Source organism: Macrobrachium nipponense, chromosome 24 (genome assembly GCF_015104395.2).
Source record: "Macrobrachium nipponense isolate FS-2020 chromosome 24, ASM1510439v2, whole genome shotgun sequence".
Classification (NCBI taxonomy): domain Eukaryota; kingdom Metazoa; phylum Arthropoda; class Malacostraca; order Decapoda; family Palaemonidae; genus Macrobrachium; species Macrobrachium nipponense.
The window spans coordinates 21,897,005-21,918,684 of record NC_061091.1 but is presented as its reverse complement, the minus strand read 5'-3'; the positions used below and the strand labels follow the sequence as shown (position 1 = coordinate 21,918,684).

Below are 21,680 nucleotides of genomic sequence, written 5' to 3'. Positions count from 1 at the left end.
CTCAAGAATCTATTACCTGTATACATCACCTGAAGCATCTGCTACTTCGTCATCCTCTGCACCTCATTATCTGGAGGTTATACTGGTTCAACATCATTTACAAGATCTACTGACACCAAGTCAGCAAGAAGATCAACTGGTTCAACACCCTCTGCAGAATCTGTCTCTTCATATGTAGAATCTATTATTTCCACACCATCTAGAGGATCTAATGTTTCAACAACCTCTGCAGAATCTATCAGCTCCAGATCATCCAGAGGATTAACTGGTTCACCTTCCTCTGAGGATTCTAGTGTCACCACGTCAACTGGATGATCAAAGGGTTAAAAAACTATCGCTGAATCCACCCTTTCCACATTATCTAGATACTCTACTGGTTCAACATCCTTTGCAGAATCAAGTAGCACCAAATCTTTATGCAATCTAATGTTTCCATATCACCTGAAGGATCCACTGTTTTAACTTCCTCTGCAGTATCTATTAGTTACATATCACCCCAAGGATCTGCTAGTTCAGAATCCTTTATAGAATCTACTGACACCATATGGTCCAGAAAATCTACTGAATCAACATCGACTGCTGTCAACTTCTTCAGCGTCATCAACTGAATTACCAAAATCGAGTATATAACAAAGTTCATTCTAATTTATTGTAATTTATTAAAAGTTCACCAAACAATCTGTAATTTATAAAAAATTGTAATAAAATTTTTAATCACGTTGAGTTTTCTATCAAAACAACAACAATAACATGGAAGGCCTTGTAAATACTTTCTATAAATTCTGTAACAAAAAAAATGAAAACCATAATTTTATAAATTGCATACATCAATAAGAACTATTTAGATACTTTTTGTGAAAAGTAGAAACTTAAACACTACATAAACTGAAGGATAAACTCGATCAACATCCTCTTCAGGATCTATCGACATTACATCTGAAGGATACACTGGTTCATCATCCACAGTTTCTGCTGGTTCATCGTTCTCTCGAGAATCGAGAATCTATACCTCTACATTCTCTAAAGCAACTGCTGCTTCACCATCCTCAGTAAGATCTAGTGACACCACATTATTTGGAGGTCTACTAGTTCCATATCCACTGTAGGATCTACAGACAGTAAATCACCAGAAGTATATACTGGTTCATCATCATTTGGAGGCTCTAATGTCACCGAACCATCTGCTGGATCAACTGAAACAACGTCATTTGGAGGATATAATGGTTCAACATCCTCTACAGAATTTATCTCTACATCATTTCCAGGGTCTACTGATCCTTCTTTCTCTGCAAAATCTATCAGCGCCATATAATCTAAACGATCAGCTGGTTCAAACATCCTCTGCAGATTCTACTGCCACCATATCAACTATAGGATCAACTGGTTCAACATCCTCTGCAGGGTTTCATGCTGTCACATTAACTGAAGGATCAACCAGTTCAACATCCTTTACAAGATCTACTGTTTCCATATCACCTGGCTCTACTGTTTTAACTTCCTCTGCAGTATCTATTAGTTACATATCCCAAGGATGTGATAGTTCAGCATCCTTTGCAGAATCTACTGTCACTATATGATCCAGTAAATCTACTGGATAAACATCAGCTGTAGAGTCAACTTCTCCAGCATCATCTACAGGATCGTCGGGATCGAGTAAATAACAAAGATCATTCTGATTTATTATAATAATATATTGAATTTCACCAGAGAATCTGCATTTTTCAGATAGAAGTTCAGAGGTCAAATAATCATTCTTTTTGTGTGCTCTATCACAAAAATAATGGACTAAATAAAAAAAAAACTTCTAATGCCATTATATATTCTGCACTAAAAATCTTACACAATTTTCAAAATAGCAAAGTAATGTTCAGTACTTAAAAATTTCACGCAAGAACAAATTTACCACTTCCTGCTTATCAACTCAAACTCGAGAAAATGAAGCCATTACTGTTCTGGACAGAAATAAAAGGTCTGTTTTACAGCATTTTTCAATACTTTTATATCTCTATGACATATAGGTGAAAAAGAGAGAGAGAGAAAAAAAAAAACTATCCATTTCATAAGCGCCTATAAGCAACATGCATACACCCTCACAACACACACACAATATATACTATATATCTATATATTTGAATATATATATATCTATTATATATATATAGATATATATATATATATATATATATATATATATTATATATAATATATATATATATATATATATGTGTGTGTGTGTGTGTGTGTATGTGTGTGTGTGTGTAAATAAATTCTTCTGTTAAAACAGGATACGTCTCAAGTATAAAGGGCCCATTAAAACACTCTGGTTTAAAACTAAGGACTATATTTTGGTGGACTGAATCCCACACTTATCAAGTAGTGACTGACGAAAGTAGTTAAGGTTGCGAAATATATAGCAGGAGATATGACCTTAGTTGATACCTGGGGTCACCGCTAAGCTGACGTTGGTTCTGCCAGTTGTCTTAATCCGCTTCATCGTTGCCTTAAGGAAGATATTGTCTGTATGGTCAGAGTTCCAGGCTCCACTGGAAAGGTTGATCCTCTTATCTTGTTGGTTTATCAGTGAAGATTTTACCATCTGACACTTGTATCGACAGGTACTTTTGTATAAAATTCGGGATAAGTTGCAATCCAAGGTATGGTTCGTGTTATTTATAAGAAGGAAAATTGCCGAACTATGTTGTCCATATTTAACTGAGCGCTTATGATGAGTTAATCTTTCTGAGAGGATACAAACATGAATAGGAATTAAAGATGAATATTCAAGAGAAAGAGTAAATCTGTTTAGTGTAAGTAAGTCGGATAATGGCATCTAAAAGAAATGGTTTTTAAAATTGGCAGCAGTTACAAATAAGATTGTAATTGGATTGGATTTTTTCCTCGTTAAACTTTTCAAGTTTTCTAATATCTTCATTAACTTATTAGGAATCTTTGTGTTCTATTTCTTTTGGAACTCACCCACAGCTTTATAATGATTTTAGTGTGAGCTGAATTGATATAAAAATATATATTGAATAAAATAAATCTAATCTTATCTTTATTCTTCCCAGCTTTTGATATACGATGTAAGTATGTATGTACGATTTCTGTCACGTGATTAATTTTATTCATATATATTAGGCCACAATTCGACGTTAATTGGCAGTTTCCACAGAGCATTTCATAGTTTTTCATAATTCACATTTTGGAACACATATACGGGCGATTTAAAAGTTGATATATTTATGTATGCATTTATATTTGGCGTACTCATGCATATATATACTATCATATATATATATATATATATATATATATATATATATATATATATATATATATATATATATGCATGTGTACACCAAATATGAATATAAATATATCATCTTTTAAATTGCGAAATCAAAAGCTGGAAAGAATAAAAGTTACATTAGATTTATTATCTTATTCAATATATATTTTTATATCAATTCAGCTCACACTAGAATCATTATAAAGCTGTGGCTGAGTTCCAAAAAAAATAGAACACAAACTTTCCTTAATAACAGATAGGTTAATGAAGATATCAGAAAACGTGAAAAGTTTAATTAGGAAAAAATCCAATCCAATCCAATTACATCCTACCTTTATGGTAGCAATCTTATTTATAACTACTGCCAATTTTAAAAACCATTTCTTTAAGATGCCATTATCCCACTTATTTACACTAAACAGATTTACACTGTCTCTCTTGAAGATTCATCTTTAATTCATATTCATGTTTGTATCCTACGCAAAGCAACGTGTCCAAACTCAACTTTTAATCTATCCCTTCACAATATTTACTCATTCTAATCCCACAGCCCACTGCGATTAACTGGATATTTTCTTATTCTTATGTAAAAGCTCTGAGGTGACATTGTCCATCTCGTATTATAATTCTTCATCATTTAAAAATATTTTTGGAACCCTCAATTTACCAACAGCCATCAGGGAATTGACAATGTTCCATATACATTCACGGTCGTCGCACTTTTGGGGGAAGACAAATAATACAAGAGCAACATAATTTTCAGATTAGGACACCCCAATGCAATGTAGCAAACTACAAAAGGTTGGTTTAACCTCAATAGAACAACAAAAACTATACCTTTATATTGTTTATTACTTAAAACTATGAATGAATTTAGAGCATTACCTCTGGCAGTTCAATTAAAACTATCATAAATCAACTCCTATAAAAACAATACTTAACTAAGACAAGCAAACAGTGATATCTTGTAATTCTGAACTGGTATCCTTTCCCAAGGTTGTCTTGGATGCAGAATATAACAAATTAGAGCATTAAAACCAGTACTAGTATTTTTTTTTATTTCCTGAGTACAATGACATACGGATACAGATGTTTGGATTCAAATCTATATTCAATGTAAGATCTTGATGACCAACTTTGCGGTAAAATAAGAGTCGATACAAGTTGGTGTAAAACTGTTGCAATCAGATCTTAAAGTCCCTCGAAATAGGTACAGTAGTACTAAAAATCAGCAATCTGAAAATGCCCATCTTACACCAAATGCAACAGAATGTGCTGAGCTTTAGATGCAATGACCTAAGAATCCCTTCAAATGAATAACTGAATTAGTACTGCTCAGATCTGTTTAACAGATTCCAAAAAAAACTTTTGCATTTCGAGGTATGGGAGCGTTCATGAATTCATGGGGGCCAGGGGCAGTGATGTCATTCTGAGCGGACTTCATTTCCTGTTCGAGTTTTAGTTGGTATACTGTAGTATTGGCAATGCTGCAGTAGTAAATAAAGGTAGACTTAAATATCTTAGCAAAAACAATAGTTTTAGTGAAGAAAACGGTCATATCTCAGCAGAACAATGAGGATTAAGAAAATTTCTCTCACACTTGAAAATTTGAGTAAAATGGTTAATCCAAGGATTATTTTCAAATCTCCATTTACAGTTGAAATCGTGAAATCAAGCAGCAACCTAACATAAACCTATTCAGGATAGAATCGTAACAAAATAAAAATTCAAAATTAACAAATTACCTCCTTGCACACTAATAATGCAGACATCGAGTATATACAATGAAACAAAATCTACACAGAATAACCTCAAAACAATTTCCAAAGTAAACAAATTACCAATGCCTAGGTGAAGATATCGGCAAAAGCGAAAAAAGGCCTTCAAGAGGTGCTCAACGTTGGATAGACGGCTTAATATATTTGGAAATTCGATGGTATTTTTTCTGATTATTCGTGTACCGAATGATTGACAGGTGACTCGTACAATTGACAAATGAAAGGTTACTCAAATTTTTCCAAAATTTAATAGAAACCTACTTTTCTTCCCAAATCGAGTAATCTCATGAAAGGGAAGTGTGACTAAAAAATGTGTATAAATAAGATATAAATAAAAGAAAGTCCTTGAAAAATAAATAAATACAAAAATTTTACTTTTATCTAATTCATCTTTATGACTAATTTATGCTTTTCCGATTCCAAGGAATTTTGAAATTTAGCACATACCTCGCGCTCTAAGTGTTTTTACCTTTGGTTAAATAATGACATATCACTAAGAAGGTAATTCTTATGAATGTGCCCTTAATTAAGGATAAAACACTTTAAAGGATATGTCTATCGCAGCCTGGTATTCAATTTTACTTTATTACGAAACTATCCGGTACCCAACAGAGGGTTTCCAATTACGTTGCAGTTATATGTGATCACCTCTCTTAATTACAGTCACATTGGTGGTAACACATGAACATATGAAACCAGGATAATTTATATATCTAAACTGTAAAGTTACTTTGTGTTAAGAGACAATCATGAATGTAAACTTTCCAAATGAATCCGACATTGTTACAGGTCGATCATAATGTTTCCCTTTAGGGACATGAACTGCTTTGCTTTCACATTCCGTTTCTTTTGCCATACAATACTGCAATGATTTCCAAGGTCAATGCTTCGCTAGCTTTTCAATAATCCCACCATATGTAAATCCTACAATACCTTTCACTAATTTTCAACTGGTAATATGAGTCTTAGCCCCTAATTTTCTGTAGAGTTGCTTCTCTGTGCTTCCTAGATTATGTTGTTATATTATGTCCTTGTCTAGACCTCAAATAGAATCATCATGGGGCAAAGCCAATTCAGGCCCCCTACTGATTGGTGAAATTTTGAAGAAATCGCCATCATAACTTCTGTAAAAGTAAACAACTCTCACATCTTTCTTTTCACAAGATGTGTTTTTGATACATGAATACCTGGCAACAAGTTTTTTGTATAAGGACATACAAAGTCACTAAACTTGGTATCATATTAACCTCATTACTAAAGTATGCCTGTCAAATATTAAGTCTTGATATCATACGTTTCAAAACCTATAAACAAGGTTGAAGCTGCGTACAACAGCTACGGAATCTAACACCCTAAATTCAACCTTTGGAAAGGTCCTTACACTCGTTCATTATAATAATAATAAAAAAGATAAAAGTGTAGGTACAGAGAAAAAGATGAACAATCTGCCTATATGAGTATCTATGAATGATGGTCTACCTTTGCACCTGTTTGACTCAAGGAGTTTAACCCATGTACGAGGAATTAGGATGCCATGGTAAGCAATATCTATATACTGATAGGCATCACATACAGAAACCATAGGAAGGAAAAAGGCTCTTCAGTAAGGGAGTAATATTCAACAGGTAACGTGTGATCACTAACCAAACTTCAGAGTAAAGCTATCATTAAATGAACTCATTTGATGATAGCTTTGCTCTCTGTCACATGCTCAAAGTTTAATTTACATTTTCTATAATCATTAAACAGTGACAGTAGATGTAGTTCTGCAGATAAAAAAGCAACACCTACTAGGTTCCTTTAACGATCATGTCCACTTAAGCTTTATTATGACATGACATTTGCAAACGAGTATTAAAATAAAAAGATGATGCCATGCAGTAAAATTAGAAAACACTATGCTACCCACTACAGATCTCAAGATTTTTCAATGCCCTTTCATTATATTTCTATTAATCTTAATGTTAATTTTTATTACAGCATCTATAAGTACATCTACTGCAAAAGCTTTCACCAGAGCCCTTTCACCTCAAGGGAAGTTAAGCACCAAGCAAGCTTTAGCAGACAAAATTGACAAAATAACCTCTGAGTTTACACATTTAAATAGAGAGATTCAGAATTTTAAAAATACAGCTAATTCCCGCCGACGTCACAAAAGACTAACGGCAGCTGAAGTCTGAATTCCCTTATGGATAAACTAGCTAATATTAGTAACTTCATACATCAATGAAATAGACACTTTGACAACTGACTTGGGGTCTTATACAAACGACCTCAAGACTGCCACCAGTTACGTCCAAATAGATAAAAGCATAATGACTGGCGCTGCCTCATCATTACTAAATCAGTCTGTTAACAAAGCACAGTCTGTCACTGATAATCTCTCCACGTACCGAAATCAGCTACAGCAAGAAATAAATTCCCTCAAAAATGAAATCTTTGGGCCAACCACTACAGTTATTACCCAAGGTAAGGAGTCGTTTCCATAATTGCTATTCCAGACCATTTTCCTTGGTGATTTTTTCTAATTTGGTTTTGAAAAATTTGAAAGTACCACAACTTCAAACTAAATCACTTGTGAGCACTTAAACAAGGATTTTTCACACAGAATGGGTGCGGTAAAACGACCATGACATTTGTCGTGATATTGAACAAAACTATCTGGGCTCTTTCTAATAGTATAAGATGCTGGGTGGATAGTGATGCACAAAAAGACTGATAATGATTAATCTTCTAAAGATATAATGAAATTGGAAAAAATTATCACAGGATCATCTTCTGGTGGATTATTTGCAATACGCATGGGTATCATTCGTATTAAATGTAACGAAAAAGAAGCTAAGTACACTACGCATTTTTGGTATCTGAAGGGGTCCACAATGTTGAGGATCTTTAGAATACAAAACAGAATCTAATTATCAATAAATAACGGGTATTCCTAGATCTGTAAGTCTCATACTATCACTAGTTCATAATATCCTGATCATGATTTTATATTTTCTAAAACTATAAGGGAAAACATACAAGAAAATTCTTGGCAAGTTCATGTACTTTCGGTCTAAAAATATCCTGAAGACCTTGAAAACATACAAGAAAATTCTTGGCAAGTTCATGTACTTTCGGTCTAAAAATATCCTGAAGACCTTTCCAATGTATTTCAGGCAATTCCGTGAAATAAATATAGTGCACACTAGCAATTCAAATAAGAAAATCTCTCATTGATCTTCTACTGTTGGGACTTCAAAATCTTACAAAGTATTTCTGTATTCCTGACCTGCCGGGCAAAGTAACGTGTTACTAAATTCTAACAAAACAAATTAACATATTATAGCAAAACAACACTTCTCCACTCCAATGCAAGCTTGTATACCTCTCAGTATTCAGATCAGGATCAACAGATCCAACATCCTTTGCAGAACCTAATGACTCCATATCATCTGGAGGATCTACTGGTTCAACATCTGGAGAATCTACTGCCTCCACATCATCAGAAGGGTCTAGCAGTTTTGCATCATCTGCAAGATCTACTGTAGCTATGTCAACTGCAGGATCAACTGATTCAGCTTCCTCTACCAGATTTGCTGGTTCTATATCATCTGGAGGATCTATAAGTTCAACATCTGCAGAATTAACAAACACATCATCTGAAGGATCTATTATTTCAATGTCCTCTGCAGGATCTACTGCTATTACATCATCTGAAGGGTATACTGTTTCATCATCATCTGAAGAACCTACAATTTCCACATCATCAAGAGGGTCTACTGATTTAACATCCTCCGCAGGATCTACTGATTCGACAACCGCTGCAGAATCTGTTATCCCCATATCTTCCAAAGCGTCAACTGGCCAAACATCCTCTGGTGGATATAATTGTTCAACATCATCTGGAGCATCAACTGGTTTATCATTGTCTGGAGGATCAACTGGTTCAACATCCTCTCCAGAATCTACATTCCCCCCATCATCAACAGGTTCTACTAATAATGCCTCCCCTGAAATTAGTGTTCGTATCATCTGAAGGATCTACTGCATCAACATCCTCTGCAGGATCTCTCATCTCAACATCATCTAGAGGATCTATTGATTCAACATCCACTGCAGGATCTACAGATACATCATCATCTGTCTCCACTTCACCACCAAAATCTACTGGTACAACATACTCTGCAGACTCTATTTCCTCCCTATTGTTTAGAGCATCTACTCGTCCAACATCCCCTATAGGATATACTGACACCACATCATCCGGAGGATATACTGGTTCAACATCATCTTTAGGGTCTATTGATTCAACAGACTCTGCAGATTCTAATGTCCCTATATCATCTAGAGGACCTAATGTTTCTTTATCCACAAAATTTTGCAGCTCCACATATTCTCAAAAATCAACTGGCTCAACAACCTTTACAGAAATTACTGCCATCACATCAGCTGATAGATTCACAGGTTCATCATCTTTTGAAGCATCCATTAGCTCCACTTCATCTAAAGCATCTATTAGTTCAACATCTTCTACAGGATCTACAGATAACACATCAGGTGGATATAATGGTCCAACATCATCTACACCATCAACTATTTCAACACTATCTGGATCACCTGGTTCAGTATCCTCTGCTGAATCTATTACCTCCCCATTATCCAAAGCATCTACTAGTCCAACACCCTCTATATCATCTGGATATACTGGTTCAACATTCTCTGCAGAATATAATGTTTCCACATCATCTAGAGGATCTAATGTTCCAACATCCTCCACAGAATCTATCAGGTCCTCACCATCTGGAAGATCAGTTGGTGCAACATCCTTTCTAGAGTCTACTATCACCACATTAGCTGAAGGACCAACTGGTTCAATATTCTCTACAGAATCTATTACATCAACTTCATCTAGAGCATCTATTGGTTCAATATCCTCTACAGAATCTACTAACACAAAAGCATATAGTGGATATAATAGTTCAACATTAATTAGAGCATCAACTAGTTCAACATTAACTGGGGAGTCAGTTAGATCAACATCTACAGCATCAACTGGTTCAACATTATCTGGAGGATCAATTGGTTCAGTATCCTCTGCTGAATCTATTACCTCCCCATTATCCACAGCATCTACTAGTCCAACATCCTCTATATCATCTGGATATACTGATTCAACAGTCTCTGCAGAATATGTTTCCACATCATCTAGAGGATCTAATGTTCCAACATCCTCCACAGAATCTATCAGGTCCTCACCATCTGGAAGATCAGTTGGTGCAACATCCTCTCTAGAGTCTACTATCACCACATTAGCTGAAGGGCCAACTGGTTCAATATTCTCTACAGAATCTATTACATCAACTTCATCTAGAGCATCTGTTGGTTCAACATCCTCTACAAAATCTACTAACACAAAAGCATATAGTGGATATAACAGTTCAACATTAACTGTGGCATCAATTAGTTCAACATTAACTGGTAGTTTAACATTATCTGGAGGATCAACTGGTATATCATCCTCTGCAGAATCTGCATTCTCCACATCATCAGGAGGTTCTCCTGAAATTACTATCTTCATATCATCTGGAGAATCTACTGCTTCAACATCATCTGGAGGATCTACTAATTCAACAACTACTGCAGGATCTACTGATACATCATTAGCTGAAAGATCTAATGTCTCCCCTTCACCACCAGGCTCTACTGGTGCAACATACTCTGCAGAATCTATTACCTCCCCATTGTCTACAGCGTCTACTGGTCCAACACCACAACCTCCACAGCATCTATTGGTTCAACATCATCTACAAAATCTACTGACATAAAATCATATGGTGGATATAATGATTCAACATTATCTGGAGGATCAACTGATTCAACATCCTCAGAATTTAAATACTCTCCATTATCAGTAGGTTCTCTAATACATCCTCTCATAAAATTACTGTTTCCTTATCACCTGGAGGATCTACTGCTTCATCATCACCTTTTCAGGATCCCTCAAGTCAACATCACCTGGAGGATCTACTAACTCAACATCCACTGAAGGATCTATTGATACATTATCATCTGGGGGATCTACTCTCTTCACATCACCTCCAGGTTCTATTGGTACAACATACTCTGTAGAACCTATTACCTCTTCATCAACTAGTGCATCTACTGAACCAACATCCTCTCTAAAGGATCTACTGACACCACATCACTTGGTGGATATACCGATTCAACACCATCCAAAGAATCTACATCATCTCCAGGATCTGATGATTCGACAACATCTGCAGAATCTAGTGTCTGCATCATCCAAAGGACCTACTGTTTCTTCATTCTCCACAAAATTGATCAGCTCCACACATTCTGGAGAATCAACTGGCTCAAAATCCTCTACAAAATCTACTGTCACCAAATCAGCTGGATTCAGAGGTTCAACATCCTCTGCACAATCTATAAATTCTGCTTCACCTAAATCTTCTATTGGTTCAACATCCTCTACAGGATCTACAGACACCACATCATCTAGTGGATATCATAGTCCAACATTACCTGGAGGATCAATTGGTTTAGCATCCTCTACAGAATCTGCATACTCCTCATTAGCAGTTTCTACTTATACATTCTCGCCTGAAATTTCTGTTCCCGCCATCTGAAGCATCTACTGATTTAACATCCTCTGCAGGATCTCTCATTTCAACATCATCTGGATGATTTACTAACTCAACATCCCCTCCAGGATCTATTGATGCATCATCATCTAGAAGATCTAATGTCTCCACATCATCAACAGGATCTACTGGTACAACACACACTACAGAATCTATTACCTCCCAATCATCAAAAGCATCTACTGGTCCGACATCCTCTAGAGGGTGTACTGACACATCATCTGGAAGATATACTGATTCAACATCAACTGCAGAATCTACATCATTTTCATGATCTACTGATTCAACAGACACTGCACAATCTAATGTCTATCTACCATCTAGAGGACCTAATATTTCAGCATCCACAGAATCTATCAGCTCCACACATTCAGGAGAATCAACTAGCTCAACATCCTTTACAGCAACTTCTGTTGCCACATTAGCTGAAGGATTCACAGGTTCATCATCCTCTGCAGAATCTCTTACCTCCACTTCATCTAAAGAATCTATTGGTTCAAGATCCTCTACAGGATCTACAGATAACACATATGGTGGACATAATGGTCCAACATCATCTACAGCATTCATTGGTTCAACATTATCTGGAGGATTAACTGGTTCAGCAACCTCTGCAGAATCTATTACCTCTCCATCATCCAGAGCATCTACTGGCCCAACATTCTATAGAGTATCTACTGACACCACATCACCTGGAGGATATACTGATTCATCAGTTTCTACAGAATCTATAAACTCCTCGATGTCTGGAAGATCAGTTGATACAACATCCTATACAGAATCTACTGTCACCACATCAACTGAAGGGTCAACTGGTTCAACATTCTCTACAGAATCTATTACGTCAACTTCATCTAAAGCATCTATTGGTTCAACATCCTCTGCAGAATCTACTGACACAACATCATATGTTGGATATAATGGTTCAACATTTTCTGGAGCATCAATTGGTTCAACATTATCAGGAGGACCAACTGGTTCAACATCCTCTGCAGAATCTACAATCTCCACATCATCAGTAGGTTTTACTAATACATCTTCTCCTGAAAGTACTGTTTCCATGTCATCTGGAGAATCTACTGCTTCAACATCCTATGCAGGATCTCTCATCTCAACATCATCTGTAGGACCTACTAATGCATCCAATGCAGTATCTATTGATACATCATTACCTCGGGGATCTACTGTCTCCACATCATCATCAGGATCTACTGATTCAACATACTCTGGAGAATCTATGACCACCTTATCATCCAGAGCATCTACTGGTCCAACATCCTCTACAGGATCTAATGACAATACATCATCTGGAGGTTATGGTGATACTGATTCAACAGTATCTGCAGAATCTAATGTTTCCACATCACCTGGAGGATCTAATGTATTGACATCCTCCACAGATTCTATCAGCTCCACACCATATGGAAGATCCGATGGTATAACATTCTCCAAAGAATCTACTGTCATAACATCAGCTGAAGGATCAACATTTTCTACAGAATCTATGACCTTCACTTCATCCACAGCATCTATTGGTTCAACATCCTTTAAAGGATCTACTGACACCACATTATAGGGTGGATATAATAGTTCAACATCTGAAGCATAAATTGGTTCTTCATTATCTGGAGGACCAACTGGTTTGACAGCCTCTGCAGGATCTACATTCTCCCCATCATCAGCAGCTTCTACCAATGGAGTGTCCTCTTCAGTATATACTGTCTCCCTATCATCTGGAGGATCTACTTATTTAACATCTGCAGGACATATCATCTCAGCACCATCTGGAGAATATACTAAGCCAACATCCACTGCAGTATCCACATCATCTCCAGGCTCTACTGATACAACACAAACTGCAGAATCTATTACCTCCCCATCATCTAGAGCATCTACTAATTCAACATCTTCTAAAGGATCTACTATTACCAAATCATCTGGAGAATATGCTGATTCAGCATCATCTGCAGAATCTACTTCACCTTCAGGATCTACTGATTCAACAACATCTACAAAATCTAATTCTTCTACATCACCTATAGGATCTAATGTTTCAACATCCTCAACAAAATCTACTGTCACCATACCAGCTGAAGGATCAACAGGTTCAACATTCTCCACAGAATCTATTAGCTCCACTTTACCCACAGCATCTACTGATTCAGGATCCTATACAGAATCTAATGACACAAAATCATATGGTGTAGATAATGGTTCAACATCATCTAGAGCAGTGGTTCTTAACCTTCTGTTACCACGCCCCCTCTAAGGGTTGGTCTTTTCTTTCACGCCCCCTTTGCATCTATGGGTGAACCCCCCACCCCATATTTAAAGGAAAATAAAAACGAAATGAGAAAGAGAAGGGGTTTCCAGGGATAGGAAGGGAGTTCAATAACTACAAACCATGGCCAGCCCAACAAGCCTAACTAGAGTAGCAGACTCTAGGAAAGTAACGTTATAAGGCAATACTTTTGCATTTTTTCATCAACTTCTGAATATTAGTCCCTCACTCTTGTTAAGAGAATAACGAATATGGATTTTTTTCCCCCTAGGGTTCGCTCCTCCCCTGGAAATTGCTGATGCCCCCTAGTGGGGCGCGCCCCCCAGGTTAAGAACCACTGATCTAGAGCACAATTGGTTCAACATCATCTAGTGGATCAACTGGTTCAGCATCCTCTGCAGAATCTGCATTCTCCCCATCATTAGCAGTTTCTACTAATAAACCCTTCCTTGAAATTACAGTTTCCATATCATCTGGAGCATCTACTTTTTCAACATCCTCTGCAGAATCGCCTAACTCAACATCCACTGCAGGATCTACTGATACATCATCATCTGGGGATCTATTGTCTCATATCATCACCAGGATCTACTGGTAAAACCTACTCTGCAGAATATATTACCTTCCCATCATCTAGAGCACCTACTGACTCAACATATTCTAAAGGATCTACTGATACCACATCATCTAGTGGATATGCTGATTCAGCATCATTTGCAGAATCTACAGCCCCCTCAAGATCTAATTCAACAACCTCCACACTCTCTGTTAGTTCAACACCTTCTTTAGAATCAGTTGGTTTAACATCCTTTACAAAATCCACTGTCACCACACCAGCTGAAAGGTCAGCTCGTTCAACATCCTCCTCACAATCTATTACCTCAAGTTCATCTAGAACATCTATTGGTTCAACATCGTCCACAGGATCTACTGGTACATCATCATCTGGTGAATATACTGGCTCAAGATCATCTGGAAGATCAACTGGTTCAATATTCTCAGCAGAATCTACAATCTCCCCATCATCATTAGAATCTACTGTTTCCATATCATCTGGAGGAACTACTGAGCCAACCTCATCTGCAGGATCTACTGTTACATCAGCTGAAGGATCAACTGGGTCCACATCCTATATTGTTTCTACATCATCTAGAGGATCTACTGAGTCATCATCTGCAGGAACTAGTGACACCACACCGTTTGGAATATCATCTGGATCAATGACGACTGTAGGATCAACTTCTTCAGTATCTTCTACTGGATCATCAGGATCGAGTAAATTACTAGGATGATTCTGAATTACAATAAAATTTTGCTATTTTCAAAATAAAGCACCCACATAGACCATTTAATCTTTCTGTCGTGTGTTTTATCACAACATTAATAAAAAAAATATATAACATTTACAAAACTATATTCCACAAAAATAATTAAATCTTACAATTTTCTAAATAATATAAAAAGATCATCACTTTTAATTGTCAGGTGGAAAATGAATTGAGAATTAGATGTATAAATTCGAAATGAAAGAATACAAAAAAATGAAACCTTGACTGTTCCATAGACAGATGAGACATAGTTATGCCACTTTACAATATCATTGGGCAATTAATTTCTCTGTGAATTAATAAAAAGTAATACCTTTTCTTTCATCATTTATACATAAAATAACACAGCAACATTTTCTATATAAATATGTATAACTATATGTGTGTATATTATATATGAATGGAATATGTAGGATTTAAGCCAAAGGCCAAGCACTGGGACCTATGAGGTCATTCAGTGCTGAAGGGAAAATTTAGTCAAGGTGGTTTGAAAGATGTAATGGGCAAAAACCTCGCAGTTGCACTATGAAACAATTGTTAGAGAGGGTGGAAAGTAAGATGGTAAATAGAGAATATGAACAGAGGTACAGTAAAAGGAATGAACGGGGTTCCAGCTAGGGGACGCAAGAACTCTGCAAAGGACCTTAAGTAATGCCTATAGAGCACTACCTTAAGTGCACTGATGGCACTGCTCCCTACGGTATAATATATATATATATATATATATATATATATATATATATATTCCTTAGGGCTATTGGTAAATAGGATTGCCAAAAATATTCAAAAAGGACAGTAAAAAACTACTAAGTGTTTTGTGTCCCTGTAGGAAGGCGCCCCCCCCCCCTTTTTTTTTTAAGGAACCCTTTCAAGGTAAAAGTGTTCTATTTACCATAAAGTGGTGGGATGATAACAGCCATACAGAAATACTTCAAACGAGTATTCTTAGTCATAGATAAGACTGATGCTACAAAGATAATAATTTTATTAGATTTCTTCCTTATTAAACTGTTTTCAGTTATTAAAGAAGCTTGATGTTTTTCTATATCTTCTAGAACAGCCGCAAATTATTCATCTTTTTAGGATGAACTGAATTGTATATAGTATACATTAAATCTGTTGAATAAAACAATAAATTTTTTACTTTTATTTTGCCTAGCTTTTGATGTGCTTGTATGCAAATTGATTGCTTTACACACACACATTATATATATATATATATATATATATATATATATATATATTATATATATATATACATATATATACATATATACTATATATACATATATATACATATCATAATATATCATAGATATATATACATACATACATATATATATATATATATATATATATATATATATATATATATATATATATATATTACTATATATACATATATATATATATATATATATATATATATATATATCTATTATAATTATATATAATATATATATATATATATATATATATATATATATATATATATATATACACCCCGTAGGTATATATATATATATATATATATATATATATATATATATATATATATATGTGTGTGTGTGTGTGTGTGTGTGTGTGTGTGTGTGTGTAAAGCAATCAATTTACATACATGCACATCAAAAGCTAGGCAAAATAAAAGTAAAATTTTTTATTGTTTTATTCAATAGATTTAATGTATACTATGTACAATTCAGTTCATCCTAAAAAGATGAATAATTTGCGGCTGTTCCAGAAGATATAGAAAAACATCAAGCTTCTTTAATAACTGAAAACAGTTTTATAAGGAAGAAATCTAATAAAATTATTATATCTTTGTAGCATCAGTCTTATCTATGACTAAGAATAGCTGCAATCTGAAAATTCCTCCTTAAAACCAATAATAATAGAATGTTCTGTGCTTTAGACAATAAGGCCTAGAAATACCTTCAATGAATAGTCAAATAAATGCTAATTAGATCTGTGTTTAACACTTGAGTCGTCAGAAAACCTAAAAGAGAAAAAAAAAAAAGCCTTCACAGTTCAAGGCCGTGATTTTTTTTGGGCGGGAGGGGGATCTATTACAGTATGATCATCAATGTTATAAACTAGAAATTCATATACATCAGACGCTCGTTAATTCATTTTCAGAACTGGAAACATACTGAAATGTCTAAAATTCTCAGTTAACAGTTCAGTTACCATCTCATTCAGAGTATGTGTTATGCAACTATAAGCGATTTAACAGAAATCGTAATGCACACTAAAACCGAGAGTATATAAAAATAAAGTCTACATAAAGTAACTGAGGGGTAGTCTCTATAAATGACCCTTTTAGGTTACAACACACTATTAAAGGATACTTATGTCTACTCAGCAGTGTATTTAGTTTTACTTCATCGCGAAACTATCCATAAGGAGATTTGTGATTGCACCTTATTTATAAACTGAAATATATAACCACCTTTCTTGATCACAGATGTCACATCAGTGGCAACTAAACTAAAAATAATTTTTATATATAAAAACATCAAAGGTGTTATGTATAAGAAATAACATAGTAATGAACATATATAAACTATTAAATGAGACGTTATTTACAGTCACAGTATGTCTTTTAAGGGACATGAAATGCTTGACTTTGATTCTTGTGTAATATCATGTCCACGTCTAGATACCAAGTACGGTTCTAGATACCAAGTACAATCATCATGGGATCACCTTGTGGCTAAAAACCATTCTGAGAGTATTACTAAAGCAAATTCATATCCTTTACTGACCAAACACCAAACTGGTGAAATGCTGAAGATGTAACCCTTATAGTTTTTGTTGAAATAAACAACGTTACAATTTTATCTTCAGAAGATGTGCTTCACATTGAAGAATAACGGCCCATTTCCCCACCATCAGCGTCAATTGATTTCTTACATTGAGAACATGGTCAACCTCACAAAGTCACTAAGCTAGGTATCACCATATGAACTTCATTACTAAAGTACGCACATCAAATATCAAGTCTCTAGCGCTAATGTTCCAAAGCCTGTGAACAAGTTTATTTTATATAAAATCTATAGAATTTAGAACTATTTATTCAACTGTTGTCAAAGTCCTTACGTAATAATAATAAAAATAATAATAATAATAATAATAATAATAATAATAATAATAATAATAAAATGCCACACAGGCACAAAGAAAAGACGGAAAATCTCCTCTTACGAAAATCTATGAACTGTGGTCTATCTTTGAACCTGTCAGGCTAAATAGTTTCACGCAAGTATGAAGGATCATGATTACAAGGTAAACAGGACATATTATACGATAATAGATGCGCACACAAACAGAGGGAAAACTTCAGTGAGTGGCTCATTGCCAATACGTCACCCAACCACGCACGGTCTCTACACGCTAAACGCTTTTCTTTTCTGCCTACACTTAATCGCACCCAATTTTATTTATGTTAAAATCTGAGTAAAAAATTTGGATATTAATGACCACATTGAAAAATAAAATTCAGTTCTTCCAACAGCCACTAAATTGCAATGGCAGTTACGGATATTAATAAAGAAGAACAAATAATTACATTTTTAAAAATAAAATAATACTTGGAAGATCACCGTTTGCAGGCAATCAGGCAATCAAGCAATCGGAACCATATATATAAATTATGTCCTTGCAAAAAAATAAATAAATAAAACAATAGTAATGAGAGAATTCTTTCGAGAAATGAAAAAACGATCAATCAAAACCCCAGGAGAGATAATCATCGAGATCACTTCATCGATCGAACACACTTTCATCAAAGTAAAAAGTTCAAACACAAAAGGAAAGAGGTGCACCCTGGAATTCATCGAATTCAATTCAACTCAATAGGAAGGGGAAAATTTTTGCAAAAATCACACGAATGACAGAAGCAATCAAAAGGAGTGAATCCAAGGACATCTACGAGAATTCAAACCAAATCTAAGCCAAGAAAACGGAAAGATGTAAGTAAAAAGAACTTAAACAAAAGGTTTCAAGGGCTGTATAACATTCACAAATGTATTTATTAAGCAACAAGCAGCAACTGAAAGCAAATGTCGAATTCCTTTTACAAAAAAATAGAGAGAACACACTGAGAAAAAAGAGTATAACTGAAGGAATATTAAAATATACTTTAAGAGTGAACTATATGTAGATTATATGAAATGAAGAGCGGAAAAAAAGATTCACACAAGGAATGAATCATTTTCCCATGTCTTTTCAAAACAAGAATTCCCAACAATTCATGTCGACCTACATTGATTAGCAACGTTTAAACTACTAAAGGGTCAAAACATCACTTAATTTAAAAGATATAAATCTATATGAGTAGAACACGCATGGAAAATAGATTCTTACGGGCTAACTATTACTACGAAATCGTGAACAATGGTTAGCAATTAAGAATTAAGGGAAAACGTTTTGCATTACCACGAAAGGTACACAGAAGCTTACTAATGATATAACAGAGAACAGAATAGAATATAAAATGTAGGGCAATGCTGAAACGGAAATTGACAATAAAAAGTTTGAAAGGCGTAACAGGAGGAACACCTCGCATTTGCACTGTGAATCAAATGTTAGAAGATGAAAAGTAAGATGGAAGAGATTGTGAATGGAGGTACAGTGAAAGGAATGAAAGGGGTTGCAGCTAGGGACCCAAGGGACGCTACAAAGAACCTTAAGTAATGTCTACAGAGCACCGCATGAGGCGCACTGAAGGCACTAACCCCTGTGGGGCACAATACATTATTGTGGATCTAGAACGCACTTTCGATGGCAACTGACAACCAAAGCACTTGTCTTGAAGGAATGAACGAGGCGAAAGACAAGATAACAGGATTTAATTTCGCGCTTTATTCTCACAGGTGCCTCATAAGTAACACCACTCATCTTCATACGATACCAATATAGTTTTTATTCTTTTTTTTAACCCTTCCAACCAGTTCAACTAGGCCCATTATCTAAGAACAATCAAGGCAAGTTTATGTACAGTCAGTGTCATATTAACGCACAACTGCTAATGTATGGATTCCTAACTAACGGTAGTGTCGTAAGAAAGACGGAGAAATTCTACACATTTTGCGTGTAATAAGATATAATACATAGCACAACGTTCTTCTTTTATAGTTGGCCTATGTGTTGCATCAAAAGGTAATATTTTCTACCAATTCGTTTCCTATATATCAAGAGGACGGCAAATAAGTGGATACCCCAGCAACACTGCAATACGTCAAGCTACAACTACTGTAAAGCAACATCTCTCCCCATGTCCTCAACAGTTGTCCCCACGAGCATTCTCAACCTTACACTCTTCCCTAACTGTAATAATTCTGTTCTGCTTCTCTTCTATTCTCCACATTCAACAGACCTTCAAAAACACTCACTCTATGGTCCAGGACGCCATTCACTTCAGACAGCATCTCAAGATTTGCATTTTTTATTCAAAGATCCATCTGTTTATTAATCTTTCTATCTGCATTTACTTCTTTATAAAAGGAACACCCCCCCCCCTTTCTCTCTCTCTCTCTCTCTCTCTCTCTCTCTCTCTCTCTCTCATATATATATATATATATATATATATATATATATATATATATATATATATATAATATAACTGAATCACTTAAGTTAGGAAAATGATAAATCCATAAACAAAGATATATGCCACAAAGGAAAATTAAACGAAGGAGTAACTGCCAGACCTTTTGACGTTTCCACGTCCTTTACCAAGTAGAACTGACATACATGAGGCAAAAGACAAAACAAGAAGATTCGTATAACTGACAGATAGGGATTATAAGGAGATTAGTACCTAGAATCCGACACACCTGGAAGACGAGTAACCTTCCCAAACAAGCATGAACGTTGGATGCGATTAAAAGTTTAAGATAACCATCTCAGATACAAGGACAAGACAATTAAAGAATTATAGGTGACAGCTGTTCAGAACTTTGGTAAACAAAACCATGTTCACAATACATATTCACAATACAGGTTAGACATACATTACAACGAAGATAACTATAAGGCAACTAATTTTTATTTAAGTCTGTAATTATATCTTTGAGGTCATTCTTAAACATGTTACAAATACAAGGGTCTAAATGAAAAAGGCCACGACAAACATTAAAATTACAATGAAAAGTAAGTTGTATTAAAGCAGATTCTAAAAGATTTCGTGATAAGACATCTCTTGACCTTGCAATTACTGAACTACCAACCCAATTTATTCAGTGGTTGTTTTCACTTCAATGAATGAATATTGCATTAGATGTTTGCCCAGTTTTTACAGAATATTTATGCTGGCTTAGCCTTACTTCTAGGCCCTTGCTAGACTGTTCGAGATAA

The 21,680-nt window shown here is 35.2% G+C and overlaps 3 protein-coding genes across 3 annotated transcripts in view; 1 reads left to right on the top strand and 2 right to left on the bottom strand.

Moving 5' to 3' along the window:
- The window catches only part of LOC135205514 (glutathione S-transferase Mu 4-like), a 1,039,821-nt gene that overhangs the window by 857,331 nt on the left and 160,810 nt on the right, over window positions 1-21,680 (bottom strand). The window lies entirely within an intron of this gene.
- On the top strand, window positions 12,457-13,290 carry LOC135202498 (dentin sialophosphoprotein-like). The gene has a single exon (XM_064231922.1). The coding sequence runs from the start codon at window positions 12,457-12,459 to the stop codon at window positions 13,288-13,290; it is 834 nt and encodes a 277-aa protein (XP_064087992.1).
- Window positions 13,461-21,680, bottom strand: part of LOC135202493 (uncharacterized) — a 16,137-nt gene continuing 7,917 nt past the window's right edge. The window contains exons 2-4 of the mRNA XM_064231911.1: window positions 15,158-15,289; window positions 14,618-15,124; window positions 13,461-13,883 (exon numbers count right to left, since the gene is read on the bottom strand). Coding sequence (XP_064087981.1) covers window positions 13,461-13,883; window positions 14,618-15,124; window positions 15,158-15,289 — 1,062 coding nt within the window. The remainder of the gene's footprint in view (window positions 13,884-14,617; window positions 15,125-15,157; window positions 15,290-21,680) is intronic.

Bases quoted from the DNA above. Each gene is read 5' to 3' on its own strand.
- LOC135202498 (XM_064231922.1), top strand. From the start codon at position 12,457: ATGTCTGGAAGATCAGTTGATACAACATCCTATACAGAATCTACTGTC.